Source organism: Carcharodon carcharias, chromosome 21, assembly GCF_017639515.1.
Source record: "Carcharodon carcharias isolate sCarCar2 chromosome 21, sCarCar2.pri, whole genome shotgun sequence".
Lineage (NCBI taxonomy): Eukaryota > Metazoa > Chordata > Chondrichthyes > Lamniformes > Lamnidae > Carcharodon > Carcharodon carcharias.
In genome coordinates, this window is record NC_054487.1 from 82,263,694 (window position 1) to 82,276,563 (window position 12,870).

General features: G+C 57.6%; 1 protein-coding gene across 2 annotated transcripts in view; it reads left to right on the forward strand.

Annotated features, from left to right (window-relative positions):
- tspan9a (tetraspanin 9a) overlaps window positions 1-12,393 on the forward strand; it is a 225,770-nt gene extending 213,377 nt beyond the window's left edge. For both annotated transcript variants that reach the window (XM_041215914.1, XM_041215913.1), the window contains 3 exons: window positions 7,439-7,570; window positions 7,666-7,749; window positions 12,076-12,393. In XM_041215914.1, the coding sequence (XP_041071848.1) occupies window positions 7,439-7,570; window positions 7,666-7,749; window positions 12,076-12,147 (288 nt within the window). In that variant the 3' untranslated portion in view covers window positions 12,148-12,393. The remainder of the gene's footprint in view (window positions 1-7,438; window positions 7,571-7,665; window positions 7,750-12,075) is intronic.
- The last annotated feature ends 477 nt before the right edge of the window (window positions 12,394-12,870 follow it).

Consider the following 12,870-nt stretch of genomic DNA (forward strand, 5'->3'; position numbering starts at 1 on the left):
CCCCTCTCTCTTTCCCTCTGTCCCCTTCTCTCTCCCAGCCTGCTCCCTCACTCTTTCTGCCTCTCTTTCTCTGTCTGTCTCCCTCTCTCTCTCCCTCTGTCTCCCCCTCTCTTGTCTCTCTCCCTCTCTCGTTCTGCCTCTCCCCCTCTCGTTCTGCCTCTCCCCCTCTCGTTCTGCCTCTCCCCCTCTCGTTCTGCCTCTCCCCCTCTCGTTCTGCCTCTCCCCCTCTCGTTCTGCCTCTCCCCCTCTCGTTCTGCCTCTCCCCCTCTCGTTCTGCCTCTCCCCCTCTCGTTCTGCCTCTCCCCCTCTCGTTCTGCCTCTCCCCCTCTCGTTCTGCCTCTCCCCCTCTCGTTCTGCCTCTCCCCCTCTCGTTCTGCCTCTCCCCCTCTCGTTCTGCCTCTCCCCCTCTCGTTCTGCCTCTCCCCCTCTCGTTCTGCCTCTCCCCCTCTCGTTCTGCCTCTCCCCCTCTCGTTCTGCCTCTCCCCCTCTCGTTCTGGCCTCTGCCCCCTCTCGTTCTGCCTCTCCCCCTCTCGTTCTGCCTCTCCCCCTCTTCGTTCTGCCTCTCCCCCTCTCGTTCTGCCTCTCCCCCTCTCGTTCTGCCGTCTCCACCCTCTCGTTCTGCCTCTCCCCCTCTCGTTCTGCCTCTCCCCCTCTCGTTCTGCCTCTCCCCCTCGTCGTTCTGCCTCTCCCCCTCTCGTTCTGCCTCTCCCCCTCTCGTTCTGCCTCTCCCCCTCGTCGTTCTGCCTCTCCCTCTCTCGTTCTGCCTCTCCCTCTCTGCGTTCTGCCTCTCCCCTCTCCTCGTTCTGCCTCTCCCCTCTCATCGTGCTGCCTCTCCCTCCTCCGTTCTGCCTCTCCCCCTCTCGTTCTGCCTCTCCCCCTCTCGTTCTGCCTCTCCCCCTCTCGTTCTGCCTCTCCCCTCTCGTTCTGCCTCTCCCCCTCTCGTTCTGCCTCTCCCCCTCTCGTTCTGCCTCTCCCCCTCTCGTTCTGCCTCTCCCCCTCTCGTTCTGCCTCTCCCCCTCTCGTTCTGCCTCTCCCCCTCTCGTTCTGCCTCTCCCCCTCTCGTTCTGCCTCTCCCCCTCTCGTTCTGCCTCTCCCCCTCTCGTTCTGCCTCTCCCCTCTCGTTCTGCCTCTCCCCCTCTCGTTCTGCCTCTCCCCCTCTCGTTCTGCCTCTCCCCCTCTCGTTCTGCCTCTCCCCCTCTCGTTCTGCCTCTCCCCCTCTCGTTCTGCCTCTCTCCCCCTCTCGTTCTGCCTCTCCCCCTCTCGTTCTGCCTCTCCCCCTCTCGTTCTGCCTCTCCCCCTCTCGTTCTGCCTCTCCCCCCTCTCGTTCTGCCTCTCCCCCTCTCGTTCTGCCTCTCCCCTCTCGTTCTGCCTCTCCCCCTCTCGTCTGCCTCTCCCCTCTCGTTCTGCCTCTCCCCCTCTCGTTCTGCCTCTCCCCCTCTCGTTCTGCCTCTCCCCCTCTCGTCTGCCTCTCCCCCTCTCGTTCTGCCTCTCCCCCTCTCGTTCTGCCTCTCCGCCCCTCTCGTCTGCCTCTCCCCCTCTCGTCTGCCTCTCCCCCTCTCGTTGTCTGCCTCTCCCCCACTCGTTCTGCCTCTCCCCTCTCGTTCTGCCTCTCCCCCTCTCGTTCTGCCTCTCCCCTCTCGTTCTGCCTCTCCCCCTCTCGTTCGTCTGCCTCTCCCCCTCTCGTTCTGCCTCTCCCCCTCTCGTTCTGCCTCTCCCCTCTCGTTCTCCTCTCCCCCTCTCGTTCTGCCTCTCCCCTCTCGTTCTGCCTCTCCCCCTCTCGTTCTGCCTCTCCCCCTCTCGTTCTGCCTCTCCCCCTCTCGTTCTGGCCTCTCCCCCTCTCGTTCTGCCTCTCCCCCTCTCGTTCTGCCTCTCCCCCTCTCGTTCTGCCTCTCCCCCTCTCGTTCTGCCTCTCCCCCTCTCGTTCTGCCTCTCCCCCTCTCGTTCTGCCTCTCCCCCTCTCGTTCTGCCTCTCCCCCTCTCGTTCTGCCTCTCCCCTCTCGTTCTGCCTCTCCCCCTCTCGTTCTGCCTCTCCCCCTCTCGTTCTGGCCTCTCCCCCTCTCGTTCTGCCTCTCCCCCTCTCGTTCTGCCTCTCCCCCTCTCGTTCTGCCTCTCCCCCTCTCGTTCTGCCTCTCCCCCTCTCGTTCTGCCTCTCCCCCTCTCGTTCTGCCTCTCCCCCTCTCGTTCTGCCTCTCCCCCTCTCGTTCTGCCTCTCCCCCTCTCGTTCTGCCTCTCCCCCTCTCGTTCTGCCTCTCCCCCTCTCGTTCTGCCTCTCCCCCTCTCGTTCTGCCTCTCCCCCTCTCGTTCTGCCTCTCCCCCTCTCGTTCTGCCTCTCCCCCTCTCGTTCTGCCTCTCCCCCTCTCGTTCTGCCTCTCCCCCTCGTCGTTCTGCCTCTCCCCCTCTCGTTCTGCCTCTCCCCTCTCGTTCTGCCTCTCCCCCTCTCGTTCTGCCTCTCCCCTCTCGTTCTGCCTCTCCCCCTCTCGTTCTGCCTCTCCCCCTCTCGTTCTGCCTCTCCCCCTCTCGTTCTGGCCTCTCCCCCTCTCGTTCTGCCTCTCCCCCTCTCGTTCTGCCTCTCCCCCTCTCGTTCTGCCTCTCCCCCTCTCGTTCTGCCTCTCCCCCTCTCGTTCTGCCTCTCCCCTCTCGTTCTGCCTCTCCCCCTCTCGTTCTGCCTCTCCCCTCTCGTCTGCCTCTCCCCCTCTCGTTCTGCCTCTCCCCCTCTCGTTCTGCCTCTCCCCCTCTCGTTCTGCCTCTCCCCTCTCGTTCTGCCTCTCCCCCTCTCGTTCTGCCTCTCCCCCTCTCGTTCTGCCTCTCCCCCTCTCGTTCTTGCCTCTCCCCCTCTCGTTCTGCCTCTCCCCCTCTCGTTCTGCCTCTCCCCCTCTCGGTTCTGCCTCTCCCCCTCTCGTTCTGCCTCTCCCCCTCTCGTTCTGCCTCTCCCCCTCTCGTTCTGCCTCTCCCCCTCTCGTTCTGCTGCCTCTCCCCCTCTCGTTCTGCCTCTCCCCCTCTCGTTCTGCCTCTCCCCCTCTCGTTCTGCCTCTCCCCCTCTCGTTCTGCCTCTCCCCCTCTCGTTCTGCCTCTCCCCCTCTCGTTCTGCCTCTCCCCCTCTCGTTCTGCCTCTCCCCCTCTCGTTCTGCCTCTCCCCCTCTCGTTCTGCCTCTCCCCCTCTCGTTCTGCCTCTCCCCCTCTCGTTCTGCCTCTCCCCCTCTCGTTCTGCCTCTCCCCCTCTCGTTCTGCCTCTCCCCCTCTCGTTCTGCCTCTCCCCCTCTCGTTCTGCCTCTCCCCCCTCTCGTTCTGCCTCTCCCCCTCTCGTTCTGCCTCTCCCCCTCTCGTTCTGCCTCTCCCCCTCTCGTTCTGCCTCTCCCCCTCTCGTTCTGCCTCCCCCCCTCTCGTTCTGCCTCTCCCCCTTCTCGTTCTGCCTCTCCCCCTCTCGTTCTGCCTCTCCCCCTCTCGTTTCTGCCTCTCCCCCTCTCGTTCTGCCTCTCCCCCTCTCGTTCTGCCTCTCCCCCTCTCGTTCTGCCTCTCCCCCTCTCGTTCTGCCTCTCCCCCTCTCGTTCTGCTCTCCCCCTCTCGTTCTGCCTCTCCCCCTCTCGTTCTGCCTCTCCCCCCTCTCGTTCTGCCTCTCCCCCTCTCGTTTCTGCCTCTCCCCCTCTCGTTCTGCCTCTCCCCCTCTCGTTCTGCCTCTCCCCCTCTCGTTCTGCCTCTCCCCCTCTCGTTCTGCCTCTCCCCCTCTCGTTCTGCCTCTCCCCCTCTCGTTCTGCCTCTCCCCCTCTCGTTCTGCCTCTCCCCCCTCTCGTTCTGCCTCTCCCCCCTCTCGTTCTGCCTCTCCCCCTCTCGTTCTGCCTCTCCCCCTCTCGTTCTGCCTCTCCCCCTCTCGTTCTGCCTCTCCCCCTCTCGTTCTGCCTCTCCCCCTCTCGTTCTGCCTCTCCCCCTCTCGTTCTGCCTCTCCCCCTCTCGTTCTGCCTCTCCCCCTCTCGTTCTGCCTCTCCCCCTCTCGTTCTGCCTCTCCCCCTCTCGTTCTGCCTCTCCCCCTCTCGTTCTGCCTCTCCCCCTCTCGTTCTGCCTCTCCCCCTCTCGTTCTGCCTCTCCCCCTCTCGTTCTGCCTCTCCCCCTCTCGTTCTGCCTCTCCCCCTCTCGTTCTGCCTCTCCCCCTCTCGTTCTGCCTCTCCCCCTCTCGTTCTGCCTCTCCCCCTCTCGTTCTGCCTCTCCCCTCTCGTTCTGCCTCTCCCCTCTCTCGTTCTGCCTCTCCCTCTCTCGTTCTGCCTCTCCCTCTCTCGTTCTGCCTCTCCCTCTCTCGTTCTGCCTCTCCCTCTCTCGTTCTGCCTCTCCCTCTCTCGTTCTGCCTCTCCCTCTCTCGTTCTGCCTCTCCCTCTCTCGTTCTGCCTCTCCCTCTCTCGTTCTGCCTCTCCCTCTCTCGTTCTGCCTCTCCCTCTCTCGTTCTGCCTCTCCCTCTCTCGTTCTGCCTCTCCCTCTCTCGTTCTGCCTCTCCCTCTCTCGTTCTGCCTCTCCCCCTCTCGTTCTGCCTCTCCCTCTCTCGTTCTGCCTCTCCCTCTCTCGTTCTGCCTCTCCCTCTCTCGTTCTGCCTCTCCCTCTCTCGTTCTGCCTCTCCCTCTCTCGTTCTGCCTCTCCCTCTCTCGTTCTGCCTCTCCCTCTCTCGTTCTGCCTCTCCCTCTCTCGTTCTGCCTCTCCCTCTCTCGTTCTGCCTCTCCCTCTCTCGTTCTGCCTCTCCCTCTCTCGTTCTGCCTCTCCCTCTCTCGTTCTGCCTCTCCCTCTCTCGTTCTGCCTCTCCCTCTCTCGTTCTGCCTCTCCCTCTCTCGTTCTGCCTCTCCCTCTCTCGTTCTGCCTCTCCCTCTCTCGTTCTGCCTCTCCCTCTCTCGTTCTGCCTCTCCCTCTCTCGTTCTGCCTCTCCCTCTCTCGTTCTGCCTCTCCCTCTCTCGTTCTGCCTCTCCCTCTCTCGTTCTGCCTCTCCCTCTCTCGTTCTGCCTCTCCCTCTCTCGTTCTGCCTCTCCCTCTCTCGTTCTGCCTCTCCCTCTCTCGTTCTGCCTCTCCCTCTCTCGTTCTGCCTCTCCCTCTCTCGTTCTGCCTCTCCCTCTCTCGTTCTGCCTCTCCCTCTCTCGTTCTGCCTCTCCCTCTCTCGTTCTGCCTCTCCCTCTCTCGTTCTGCCTCTCCCTCTCTCGTTCTGCCTCTCCCTCTCTCGTTCTGCCTCTCCCTCTCTCGTTCTGCCTCTCCCTCTCTCGTTCTGCCTCTCCCTCTCTCGTTCTGCCTCTCCCTCTCTCTGTCTGCCGCTCTCTCTCCCTGCCCCTCTCTCTCTCCCTGACTGTCTCTCACTCCCTCTCTCTGTCTGCCGCTCTCTCTCTTTGTCTTTCCCTCGCACCGTCTTCCACCTCTCTCTCTCTCTCTGTCTCTCTGTGCTTGTCTCTCTCTCTCTCTGTCAGTCACTCTGTCAGTCTCTCTCTCTCTCTCTGTCAGTCCCTTTCTCCCTAAACAAATACAAAAATAAAAATACCTGGAAAAACTCAGCAGGACTGGCAGCATCTGCGGAGAGGAATACAGTTAATGTTTCGAGTCCGTATGACTCTTCAACAGAACTAAGGAAAAATAGAAGAGGGGTGAAATATAAGCTGGTTTAAGGGGGGGGTGCGGTGGGACAACTAGAGCTGGAGAGAGGGCCAGTGATAAGTGAAGATTGCCAAAAGATGTCACAGACAAAAGGACAAAGAGGTGCTGACGGTGGTGATATTATCTAAGGAATGTGCTAATGGGGACATTAAGGTTAGAAAGCAGGATGAGCAAGGTACAGATAGCCCTAGTGGGGGTGGGGTGGGGGAAAGGGATTGAAATAGGCTAAAAGGTAGAGATAAAATAATGGAAATAGGTGGGAAAAGAAAAATCTATATAAATTATTGGAAAAAAGGGGGATCGGAAAAGAGTTGGGGATGGAGGAGAGAGTTCATGATCTAAAATTGTTGAACTCAATATTCAGTCCGGAAGGCTGTAAAGTGCCTAGTCGGAAGATGAGGTGTTGTTCCTCCACTTTGCGTTGAGCTTCACTGGAACAATGCAGCAGGCCAAGGACAGACATGTGGGCAAGAGAGCAGGGTGGAGTGTTGAAATGGCAAGTGACAGGGAGGTCTGGGTCATGCTTGCGGACAGACTGAAGGTGTTCTGCAAAGTGGTCACCCAGTCTGCGTTTGGTCTCTCCAATGTAGAGGAAACCGCATTGGGAACAACGAATGCAGTAGCCTAAATTGAGGGAAGTGCAAGTGAACTGCTGCTTCACTTGAAAGGAGTGTTTGGGCCCTTAGACGGTGAGGAGAGAGGAAGTAAAGGGGCAGGTGTTGCATCTTCTGCAGTTGCATGGGAAGGTGCCGTGGGAGGGGATTGAGGTGTAAGGGGTGATGAAGAAGTAGACCAGGGTGTCTCGGAGGGAACGATCCCTGTGGAATGCTGCCGGGGGGGTGAAGGGAAGATGTGTTTGGTGGTGGCATCATGCTGGATTTGGCGGAAATGGCGGAGGATGATCCTTTGAATGCGGATGCTGGTGGGGTGATAAGTGAGGACAAGGGGGACCCTATCATGGTTCTGGGAGGGAGGAGAAGGTGTGAGGGCGGATGCGCGGGAGATGGGCCGGACACGGTTGAGGGCCCTGTCAACGACCGTGGGTGGAAAACCTCGCTTAAGGAAGAAGGAGGACATGTCAGAGGAACTGTTTTTGAAAGTGGCATCATCAGAACAGATGCGATGGAGGCAAAGGAACTGAGAAAATGGGATGGAGTCCTTTCAGGAAGCGGGGTGTGAGGAGCTGTAGTCGAGGTAGGTGTGGGAGTCGGTAGACTTGGAATGAATATTGGTGGACAGTCTATCACCAGAGATTGAGATAGAGAGGTCAAGGAAGGGAAGGGAAGTGTCAGTGATGGACCATGTGAAAATGATGGAGGGGTGGAAATTGGAAGCAAAATTAATAAATTTTTCCAGGTCCAGACAAGAGCATGAAGCAGCACCGAAGTAATCATCGATGTACCGGAGAAAGTGTTGTGCGAGGGGGCCAGAGTAGGACTGGAACAAGGAATGTTCCACATACCCCATAAAGAGACAGGCATAGCTGGGGCCCATGCAGTCCTTTCTCCCTGTCTGCCCCACCTCTCTCCCTGTTTGCCCCTGTCTCTCTCTCTCTGTCTCCCTTTCTGCCCCTCTCTCCTTCTTGCTCTGTCCTCCTTTCTCTCTTTCTCTTTTTATCTCTCTCTCTCTCTCTCTCTCTCTCTCTCTCTATCTCACCCTCTTTTTCTCTCTGCCTCCCCCATCTCTCCCCCTCTTTCCCTCTCTGCACCTCCCCTCTCTCTCTCTCTCTCTTTCTTTCTGTCTCACTCAGTCTCTCTCTCTCTCTCTCTGCCCACTCAGAGTTCAGTACCGTTACAATGATGTCTCTCTCTCTCTCTCCTTCCCGCAGTATGAGTGCTGTGGCGTTGATAACTCCACTGATTGGGATGCAGTCCTGGGCAGTAATATTGTCCCTGACTCCTGCTGTCAGGAATACAGCAAAGAATGTGGAAAACATAGTCCCAGCAAGTGGTTTGCGCCGGTAAGTGTTCGCTATTGCGGTATGCTGTACCCTGAGTGAAGTTTAGTCATTATTCTGTGAGGCAGGGATGCTAACAGTACCTCTCCCTGTTTTAGGGTTGCTACAATAAGATTGAGACGTTGCTTGAGAAGCAGACAGCCGTCATTGGCTCCATTGTGATATCCATCGTAGTGATACAGGTAAAGCTACAGCAACCGGCAGCTGCAAACCACACACCCCTCACCACCCACCCCGAGGGCTGTGGGGGCGGGGGGGGAGTGGGGTGCAGTGTTGGGGAGGGGCAGGTGTGGGGAGGGTTGTGTGGGGAAGGGGCAGTGTGGTGGAGGGGTCTGTGTAGGGTAGGCTGTGTGGGGGAGGGGCAGCTGCAGGGAGGGGCCTGTGTGCGGAGAGGGGCCGGTGTGGGGGAACGGCCTGTGTGTGGGGAGGGCTGTGGGGGAACGGCCTGTGTGTGGGGAGGGGCCTGTGTGTGGGGAGGGGCCTGTGTGTGGGGAGGGGCCTGTGTGTGGGGAGGGGCCTGTGTGTGGGGAGGGGCCTGTGTGTGTGGAGGGGGGTGGGGCAGTGTGTGGGAGGGGCCTGTGTGGGGGTGGGGCCTGTGTGTGGGGAGGGCTGTGGGGGAACGGACTGTGTGGGGGGGAGGGGCCTGTGTGTGGGGAGGGGCGTGTGTGTGGGGAGGGGCCAGTGTGTGGGGAGGGCTGTGGGGGAAACGGCCTGTGTGGGGGAGGGGCGTGTGTGTGGGGAGGGGCCTGTGTGTGGGGAGGGGCCTGTGTGTGGGGAGGGGCCTGTGTGTGGGGAGGGGCCTGTGTGTGGGGAGGGGCCTGTGTGTGGGGAGGGGCCTGTGTGTGGGGAGGGGCGTGTGTGTGGGGAGGGCTGTGGGGGTGGGGCAGTGTGTGGGAGGGGCCTGTGTGTGGGGAGGGGCGTGTGTGTGGGGAGGGGCCTGTGTGTGGGGAGGGGCCTGTGTGTGGGGAGGGGCGTGTGTGTGGGAGGGGCGTGTGTGTGGGAGGGGCCTGTGTGGGGGTGGGGCCTGTGTGTGGGGAGGGGCGTGTGTGTGGGGAGGGGCGTGTGTGTGGGGAGGGGCGTGTGTGTGGGGAGGGGCGTGTGTGTGGGGAGGGGCGTGTGTGTGGGGAGGGCTGTGGGGGTGGGGCAGTGTGTGGGAGGGGCCTGTGTGGGGGTGGGGCCTGTGTGTGGAGAGGGGCCTGTGTGTGGGGAGGGCTGTGGGGGTGGGGCCTGTGTGGGGGTGGGGCAGTGTGTGGGAGGGGCCTGTGTGGGGGTGGGGCCTGTGTGTGGAGAGGGGTCCAGATTCTCAGGTTTTATATTGTTGACGACAGGTCCAAGCTTTGTGTCATCTGTAAAGTTTGAAATGATCCCAGTCCAGGCCGTTAACATGGACCAAGGAGAATGATGATCTGCAGACTTCTCTCCCATTCTGATATGCAGCTATCCAACACCACTCCCTGCTTTCTACCCCTTTGCCAATTTTTGTATCCACGTTTATAATGTCCTTTCAATCCCAATGCCTTCAAAGCACCGATTATGTGGTACTTCATCAACTTTCCCCATTAGCCCATCAGATAGCTCAATCAAGGTAACAAACATGATTTGCCTTCAATGAATTCATGTCGCCCGTCGTTTATTTATCTTTCCAAGCGCCAATTAATTCTGTCCAGGAATTTTGGGTGGGATCTTGTGGAGGTGATGGGGGTCTTGGCTGCCGCTGGAGCGTTGCATCCCCTGGGGAAAGCCTGCCGGCCAACAAGCCAATCAGGAAGCTGAGGGTCCAGCAGCAGGATCACAGACCCAGAGCAATAACTCTTCCACTTTTCCTTAATTCTAACCAGAGAAGTTTCTGCCTTTGACTCCTTCACACACATCATCCTCCTCAGTGTGAGAACAGCTTCTTTGATCAACCCGGACACTCGCCCGCCCCCTCCCCTCCCCTCCCCTCCCCTCCCCTCCCCTCCCCTCCCCTCCCCTCCTCTTCCCCCTCCCCACTCCTCTCCCCTCCTCTCCCCTCCTCTTCCCCCTCCCCACTCCTCTCCCCTCCTCTCCCCTCCTCTTCCCCCTCCCCCCTTCTCTCCCCTCCTCTCCCCTCCTCTCTCCTCCCCTCCTCTTCCCCCTCCCCCCTCCTCTTCCCCCTCCCCACTCCTCTTCCCCCTCCCCACTCCTCTCCCCTCCTCTCCCCTCCTCTCCCCTCCCCTCCCCTCCCCTCCCCTCCTCTCCTCTCCTCTACTTTCCCCTCCTCTTCCCTCCCCTCCCCTCCTCTCCTCTCCCCTCCTCTCCTCTCCCCTCCCCTCCTCTCCCCTCCCCTCCCCTCCTCTCCCCTCCTCTCCCCTCCTCTCCCCTCCTCTCCCCTCCTCTCCCCTCCTCTCCCCTCTTGCCCCTCCCCTCCTCTTCCCCCTCCCCTCCTCTTCCCCCTCCCCTCCTCTTCCCCCTCCCTTCTTCTCCCTTCCCTTCCTCTCCCCTCCTGTCCCCTCCCCTCCCCTCCCTTCCCCTCCCCTCCTTGCCTCTCCCCTCCTTCTTTGCGAAGCATTTTCTTGGTTACTTTGATTGAATCTGCAAGGCAGCAGCTTTGCTGATTCTTACATCGCTTAAACTGATCCGGGCCCCGGTTTTTCAAAGCTTCAAAGCGCCCATTGGGAGGTTTAATTTCCACTTTTATAACAACCGTAAATACCAGCAGCTCACAGCCCTGCTCTCTGACCAGAGACAGCCAGAATGACCCTCTCTCGTTGGCTCAGGGCCGTGTAGGTTTAGCTGTTAGATCCCCCTAGGTGCACCTCCATGAGGCATCCGTAATCTCCACCTGACTTGTAGCCTCCACAGTTGACATCAGTACATCGACTGGGGAAGTTTACCTGAGCTGGTGCCTGTGCTACAGGGGGGCAGTTCTGACATGAGTGGCGGAGTAATGTAGACAGACAGAAGTGGAGATTTTGGGTGGGGCTGGGGGCAGGAGCAGGGAAAGGGGGCTGAGAGTCTAGGATTGAAGGGCCTCCAACATCTAAATAGAGCAACAGAAACTAAAGTAAAACATGTAGGAGGTCATTTGAGAGGTTGGAAAAGGCTCTGGCAGGGGTGAGGACAAGATCGGGGGGGCTTGCGGGGGAGGGGAGCTGCTTTAAAAATGGACTTTTGGGAAAGATCACAGAATTGTCACAATGCCGGAGGAGGCCATTCAGCCCATCGTGTCTGCACTTGCTCTCCAATTGAGCATTCTGCCTTGGTGCCATTCTCCTGCATTTTCCCTGTACCTTTGCACATTGTTTCTATTTAAATAATCATCCAATGCCCTCTTGAATGCCTCGATTGAACCTGCCTTCACCACACTCCCAGGCAGTGCATTCCAGACCCCAACCACTCGCTGTGTGACCGTGTATTTTAGGGAGCAACATCAGGAACGGGAGGCTGGCGATGGGGCCATAGTTTGCAAGGATGAAGGGGGCCAAGGATTTGTTTTTTTGGGTGAGAGAGTTGTTGATGCTTTGAAGGGGAGAGGGAGAGGGTGAGTACCTGAGGAGAGAGAATCGTTAACAATATCAGCTAACACAAGAGCTGGGAGGGGAAGTTGGGATGTCAGCAGTTTCGTAGGGATAGGGTAAAGGGAGCAGGTGGTGGGTCTCATGGAAGAGGGTTGAGGGGAGATCAAAGAAAAGCAGGATGTGAAGCTTCCACAATGTGCAGAGACTGGAGAAGCTGGCGTTCTTCTCGAAGCAGAGAGGTTGAAGAGGAGATTTGATTGGCATGTTCAAAATCATGAAGGGCTCTGATAAGGTAAATCAGGAGAAAAGTGTTTCCAGCCTTGTTAGGGTTGATAACCAAAGGGACACCAATTTAAAATGATCAGCAAAATAACCAGGTGGGAGGTGAACATTTTTAGATGGCGGATTCAATGGTAACTTTGAAAAGGGAATCGGGTACTTGTCTGAAAAGCAAAAGTTTGCAGAACTATCGGGTTTGAGGGAATGGGATAGTCTCTCAAAGATGGGCACAATGGGCCAAATAGTCACCTTCTATGATGTATCATTCTATGACACTTATTCCAAGATTTGACAGCTCTTCGTGTAAAGGTGAAACCTCCTGACATCTAACCTAGTCGTCTGCTTGGATACATGTCCCCGCCTGTTCCCAAACCTGTTGGGCTCAAATGATCTGTCCACACAGACATAGTCTATTCATTTCATCTTTATAAACATTAAATCTCCTGAAGCCTATGCTATTGTAGAAAATTCCAAATGTTCTGGTTAACCTGCAGACAGCACACTGAGTGACCCTGATCATTATTTCGCAAACGTCTATTGTTCCCTGCTTCTCAGACACCATTTTCTGTCTCTTGACGAGTATTCCTGGCATTGGGATTTCTCCTTGCTCTGTGCTGTTTCCAGTGGTGCCGGGATGTTGGGAGAGGGTTAGAAATGGGCGTTGATAACAGAAACGTAAGTTCTAATTGTATAATCTTGACTTTGTGTGGCTTCTCCCGGTTGATTTTGCTCTGTTTCGTTCTCTCCCAGATTCTCGGTATGGCTTTCTCGATGATTTTGTTTCATCAAATCTCCAGAAGTGGCAAAAAGTACAAAGCATAATCTTGGTTGGATGATGAGTCGATGCCCTCCCAATATTGCAAAGTGTTCTTCAGAAGCTCAAAGCTTTGCCTGCCAGGCACAATTCTAGTCATCCTCTGCACTTGGAAACCTGCTCCTTGCACAGTTCAGGAGTGATGATTCCTTACCTTTTGCCAAAGAAATGTAAAGCACTAACCACCATCAGCTTCTCTCTGGCGACTCTGCATTCACCCAATCACACAACCCCCCCCACCGCCCACACACACCACCCCCCCCCACCCCCACCACCCCCCCCACCACCCCCGACTCACCTACACTAAACGTAGAACTCACTGCAGCACTGACCCAGAAACGACTGCCCTAACAAATGCGTGTAAAGCTTGCAGTGTTAAACAGGTCCATAACCTTGTTGGCATGGGAATCCCACTTATATTCCCTTTTGAAATGGATTCTGAAGTTATTCCTGTGTCTTTGGAGCGCAGAGCAGAATGCGCCTGTGTCCTGAACTCTGGCTCCACACCAGGAACGTGTTTTTTTTTAAGTTTTTTTTTTGCACAGTAGAAGGTGTTACAGATGTCTGCCTTGAGTTGCATTCAAAGGTCATTTGTCTAAACCACTCTGCGAGGGAGGGAGGATTTCTCAGGACTTTGCCTGACTTTCCAAACTGTACTCTCAGCAAACGGCATTCCCCAGTGGGAGATCACTAGTCCGAGAAAGATGTAATGTTTTAAGCTTTCATGCAGA